General features: G+C 42.4%; 2 protein-coding genes across 2 annotated transcripts; both read right to left on the reverse strand.

Moving 5' to 3' along the window:
* Positions 1-1881: 1881 nt before the first annotated feature.
* Positions 1882-2418, reverse strand: LOC147428586 (uncharacterized). Its single transcript, XM_086497684.1, has 2 exons — positions 2261-2418; positions 1882-2110 (listed from the first exon to the last, which is right to left on the reverse strand). The coding sequence occupies exons 1-2, from the start codon at positions 2416-2418 to the stop codon at positions 1882-1884; spliced, it is 387 nt and encodes a 128-aa protein (XP_086353810.1).
* Positions 2419-2811: 393 nt separating this feature from the next.
* On the reverse strand, positions 2812-3234 carry LOC147428587 (uncharacterized). Its single transcript, XM_086496630.1, has one exon. It carries the CDS (start codon positions 3232-3234, stop codon positions 2812-2814), a length of 423 nt encoding a protein of 140 aa, XP_086352756.1.
* Between the last annotated feature and the right edge of the window lie 2853 nt (positions 3235-6087).

Here is a 6087-nt window from a genome sequence, read left to right on the forward strand (position 1 = left end):
TGCACTTCACACACTTACAGTGTGTGTGTGTGTGTGTATGTGTGTGTGTGTGTGTTGGGGGGGGGGGGGAGTATACCCTGCAAGCAAGCCCCTAGCTTCCTTGGTTGACCTCCTCTTCTAGCTTATGATGGAATCTCATTGGACCCCTTCAAACCTGGCCAATCACATGCACAGTGTATATCAAGCAAGCATGCTAGCCTTGGGACAAGTGTCTCCCTTTCCATTTTGAGAGAGAGGACTTGATAAATGCATACACAATTAATTAAATTAGCTAAATTATCATTGGACCCCTTGAGAGGCCAACCAATAGGCTTTGGGCACCTTATGAGGACAACATGGAGAGGAGCTTGACATGTGTCCCTGTTGCTTCATTAGGCAAGGCTTGACTTGTGTGAGGGTGTGTGTGTTCTCTCTCTGCAGCTCCTACAATGAGGGCTCGCCCCCCCTTGTGTATAGGGATGTGATACACATGGAGATCGCAATACACATGAGCGACACATCGATGGCGGTGGACATGGTTGACTTGAGAGAAGGTATGACAAACAAAGAGACAATGAGAGACGACGTTAACCTCTGTCTAGTGCTACAATGGCAAAAAGAGAGAGAGAGAGAGAGAGAGAGAGAGAGAGAGAGAGAGAGAGATTGATTGTTTTCTGCATAGTAGCTAGTGATTAGAAATTGTAGAGATTGATGGCTACAACATTTGTGTCAGTGTTGATGGTGTTCCACGCGTTCTTATATTGCTCTTGGCGAGGCTCCCCTTTGCACAACATACATCACCATTTGCTAGCTTTGGTACAACCTTCATCTCTATATCGTTTTTGCAACCTTTGCCCCTCTGCATGCCATTGTAGGGATTGACCTTTTATTCATTCATGATTCCATGCTATCAAATATGCCTCTGCTCCGAACAACACCTCACCTTGAAAGGCAAGCACCTGTCAGCTCCAACAAGCCTAATGTGCTGGTCATGCGAGGCTCAATTATTCGGTAATTTTTAGGATAACTGAGCCTTGTTTATGGTCACATGCATAAAACTGAGCCAGCTCAGTTGTACAAGGCACATCGAAGCATTTGTAACTATGCCAAAAATGGCACAGTTGCAAAAGGTATCGGCTCAGGTTTGTATGAAGGCGGACACACTCGCATGAGTGCATGGCGAAGTAAGGTGGTCAGGCGAAGCTTAGTTTCCCATGGAAAGGAAGCCTTTGCTATGGTCACACGCGAGGCTAAGCAAAGAGGCATAGCCTAGTAGCAAAGGTTTTACCCTCCAAACTGGCTGTGTATGCCAAGTCGAACTCTGCCAGACCACCTGCACATGTAAAAATGGTGCATCTTCCATGTATTCGATTAGTTGCAAGAAAGCAGCTACCAAACAAGATTACCATAAGTGAAGATGAATCAAGGGAACCATACCTCAAGGTGAAATCACAAAGCTTACAGTTCCCAAATTTTCTTGAATGTAAGCATCTGAGCACAACTATGTACTCGACGTTGCTGGAAACCAGGGCATGTGAACACACAAAATGCAGCATGTAGACATGTCAATATGTGAAATTGATCAGTAATACTGAAGAAAATGTCCTATATCTGCATTTAGGAGTATTTGTATGTATATTCACATGCAAGCATTTGAATTTGGAGCGCTATACCACATGCCTGCAAAGCTTAAACAGCCTCAGCACATGAAAGAACATGCTGATTGCCCCGAAGATACATATACAGTCTCTCTGAAAAGAAAATGGCGACTCGCCCGATGTAAGGCTTGACGACTTGCCACTCCCACTTTCATCTTTCTCTGGAAAGCGCCGCAAATCTTTCAGCTGGGTTCAAAAGCAAGGTGGACATAGGAAAAGGGCACAGCCGAGAATCAAACCCAAGCTAATTTTCAACAAGAACTTCTCCTTTAAGCAAATTCAAGCTTGCTTGCAGACCTGATGGGAGATTTTGCTGCCAAGCCTCCAGAAAGTCATCCAGTCTCCACTTTGCGGCAGCAGAGAGTAGCTGATTCGCATAATGCGAACACACATGCCTTTCATCCAGCTCCCAAACATGTGAATCTGAACCACCTGATTGCTCAGAAACTGCACTAGAATCACAAAGCAATGAACTGCGCCACCCAAATGTCGCCAGCCAATGTTGAACAATTTGTGCTGAATAGCCATCTCCAACCAGGACAAAAATGACCTCATCTCTCTTTCAATGCCGGTCATGTTGTAATGTGTTTACGAGGATGAGCTCAAACACAAATTGCACGAACCTCTCATCAACCAAATGCCAGAAGCCCCCAATTTCCACTGCAGCTAGAAATTTTAAGCCTTCCCACAGCTCTTTCTCACTCAATTGGACATTGTCCAAGAGATCCTCCCGTGCATACAAGCCAAGTGCCGTAATTTCTTCTCTGCTTTGTAGCAGCATTGATTTAAGAGGGATTTAAGTTGTGAGTTGCTCAAAGTTAGGAGCAACTTCAATGCCGGCCAGTCACAGCTGCCATTGCACACACTCCTTCTAACCCTTGTTTGACCGGCATGGTTGCCTTTTAAAGTTTCAAATTCCCCATCAGACAGGGGAAGTGGCATGACCAAAATTATGCCCTGCAAATCATGGCCCTATCCTGTATAGAAGATTCATTTACTCAAACATCTACCACAAATGTTATATGTGAATGAACTACACAGCACATAGTCATGGCGAGGAGCATATTAGCTGTGAACCAACGTAATTGAATTCAGAGACAGAGGTAATTAGACAGTTTAATATTACCGATAGTGGTCAATGCAATTAAAAGCTACGATAAAAGAGCAACCATCTTTACGGCGCCCCTGTCCTGGACAAGAACTGCCAAGCTCGATCAAGAACTGTGGACGATGGACAAGTACAGCTGCAAGGGCCTTGCGGCAAGGATGGACCAGAAGCTTGAGAGTGATCAGCCTCTAGAGGAGGGCCTTGCGGCAAGGACGGACCAGAAGGTCGAGAGTGATCGAGAGCCTCTCGATCACACTCGACCTTCTGGTCCGTCCTTGCCGCAAGGCCCTCCTCTAGAGGCTGATGCCGTGCCTCTTGATCACACTCGACCTTCTGGTCTGTCCTTGCCACAAGGCCCACGCAACTATACATGTCCATCGTCCATAGTTCTTGATCGAGCTTCTCTCCATTTCCATCCTCGGAGTAGTATAAGCCACTGACTTCATTTTGCCTCTCTGTGCTGTGTGCTCTCTTCATCATCTTTCTCATCAACAAAAGCCCCAAACTGCTGATGATAACGTGCCTATACATGCTACCAAAACCGTGAAAGTGTTCTGCAAAATGCCTTTAAGCCTCTCACTAAGGTGACCATTGAATCCATTAGAGACGTACTCCAGTTTCCTGAAGGAAAATTATGCCTAAAGACCGAGAAAGAAACCCTTGTGAGCCAATAACATTGAAGATATGCGTTACAATCCACATAGTCCCATCTTCAAATCCTCCTCACAGCTACAATCGCATTGTCGAGTCACCCACGCGGAATCAGTAGGCTGAATAATGTATTCTTTCAAAATTGGAGCTTCTCCCACACCCAAGGCCTCTACTAATAGAGCCATTTCTCCTAAAAACAAACATAGTGACTCCTCCACACTATCTCACACGGGCATGCTCAAATGGGATCGACGGTAGAGGTGATCTGGGCCGTCAGATGTGCATTTGGTATATTCGGGGAGAAAAGTAAATTCGGACAGACTTGTAAATTCGGGTCGATCCGCACCCCATGTCTTGAACCCCCGCCTCCTCACCACGAGCCATGTGCACTAACCACTACGCCCTCATGCATACGTTGAAATATAGGGCATTCGTGTATGTCATATTGTAAATGTGGGCCGATTAGTAAATTCGGGGCAACCTCAGATCTGACGGTCCATGATTGACGCGCCCCGTCTATTCCTCCTCCACCATTGATTCCATTGGACCATGCCCGTGTGATACAGTGATGAGGACAGTGACTCAAAATGTTGCTAATCATTGCCTGTAGTTCAATTTTAGAGAAGTTTTGTGTTTTTTAATCATATTTGCCAACCATCTAAATGTCGGATTTGGTAGAAAACTCTACAACAATATGGTAATATTTTGTGCTTTCTGCCATACTTGCCAACCATCAAAATCTTTCTTTCCGACCACGCTATCTTATTTGCTTGTTTTGAAAAATACTCATAATTTTTTATGACTTTCATATTTATTATCAAGATTTTACTCATAGAGACCTTTGAGGTGGTCTATGTACTTCAAACAATGTCCACTCAATAAAGAACATAGTGTGTGCAACTTTGATAGACAAAAACTTTAGCAAAGAAGATATTGTGCGCAGCTTTGACAGACAAAAACTTGTGCTCCATACAAATATCTAATGAAAATAACAACGTCAAAATCACCAAAATTTTATTGCCTATAACTAAAGACGAAAGAAAAAAGAAGAGGAGCAGAGTTGAATGCACAAGATGAAGCTGAAAACCCTTGTACTGCCTGAACAACACAAGCAAAATCTACTTTCCACCCAAAGACAACATCGAAGGAATGGTAAGCGAACACTCTTCAAATATCATCAACACCTATTTTTACCAGAGTCACTACAAGATGTACTACCAACGCTTGCTGCATTGACATGCTTTTGGCCTACCAGCCCACTTTTCCTCCACAACATACATAATGTGCTTTTGATCATTCAAAACATTTGGATCTTCAAGGAGCATCCTCTGCTGAACTTGAGGCATTTCCAACCTGAAAAAATGCATGGGGTATGCGCAAGTAACAATGGCCACTAGTGAGAGTCTACATGCACAACACAAAAAAGAGATACGTATGTGAAGATGTTTTGCATAAGCAAACATTTGCTAAGCTTGTTAGTGTCTGAAACCTAGAATTATATGTCATAGGGCTATGCTCACAAGCTTCAAAATCACAAAATTGTACTAATTATAATCAAATAATAAATGAGATACCTTATAATATCCTCATCAAGTGCAATTTCAAATGGAGAACATGTGGGTACGATGAAACCATTACCTCATACATCATCCTTACTATGGAGCCTCTGAAGAACTGGCTTGGCCGCTTTTATCCTTCTCTTGTTGACAAGCCACCTTGAAGATTCAGGCAAAAAAAACAACAGCAACAACCCAAACATCAAATACATTAGAGAGGGAATGAAGAGGAATCGCAACATCATTTACCAAGTGCCAACTCGGGTTGCTTGTAAGAGAGATTGAAAACCATGCAATATGCCAATAACATTCATGTTGTACCTAAAAGCTGAGGTAAACTATTTCATTCCCTTGTATTTCTGTCGGAGAAACTTCACAAATATAAAGATGGACCCTCTAATTTGTGGAAATTCCCAAAATACCCCTCAAGTTTCAAAAATCCCCAAAATACCCTTGTATCTATTTTGATTGGATTATTCTAGATTTTCAGTTCTTTATTCAGCTAAAATTATGTGTCCTTTGAATAATCATTTGAGTTTCTTCTTGTGCACCTGCAAATTAAGTGGGAGTGAAATTACAAAAAAACAAGAACAATGTGAGCCTAGGTCTTATTACAAACTCAAAATAGCTTTGTATCCATGCATTCAATTATTTTACCCTGCTACTTATTGTATACAATCATTAACATCAAAGCCAAGTGAAAATTTTCAAAAGTCATAGAGCATAAGAAGCATACCTTGCTTTAGGAAGTGGTTGCTAAAAGACAAACTATTTGGTTCATGTCTATCCACATAGGCTCTTGGAAGTTTGGACAAAAAATAAGCACCATTTTATCTTGAATGTTGACTGCAACCACAATTGTTGCTTCATATTGAGAAGTATCTTTGAGAGCTAATACATTGTCTCCTTCTTCTACCCATGGAGGAGCACATCCTGGTTGTCCCAAAAGAAGAAGCCTTGAGCAAACCTTTCTAGAAGATATTTCATATGCTATCTCTACATTAGGACTATCCATTTCCATCCAAAAGAAGAGATGACTTAACCTTCCAATCCGTGTGATTATTAATGTAGTATCTTTCATTTCACTTTCTCTCACAAAAGGCATCCCTGTGATATAGTCCACATTGTTTATGCT

Source organism: Adiantum capillus-veneris, chromosome 23, assembly GCF_014529385.1.
Source record: "Adiantum capillus-veneris isolate H3 chromosome 23, ASM1452938v2, whole genome shotgun sequence".
Taxonomy (NCBI): Eukaryota; Viridiplantae; Streptophyta; class Polypodiopsida; order Polypodiales; family Pteridaceae; genus Adiantum; species Adiantum capillus-veneris.

Coding starts and splice junctions, on each gene's coding strand:
- LOC147428586 (XM_086497684.1), bottom strand. CDS start 2,418: ATGCTGCTACAAAGCAGAGAAGAAATTACGGCACTTGGCTTGTATGCA. Junction 2,111..2,260: donor TGGCATTTGGTTGATGAGAG/GTTCGTGCAATT, acceptor TGGGTGGCGCAG/TTCATTGCTTTGTGATTCTA.
- LOC147428587 (XM_086496630.1), bottom strand. CDS start 3,234: ATGAGAAAGATGATGAAGAGAGCACACAGCACAGAGAGGCAAAATGAA.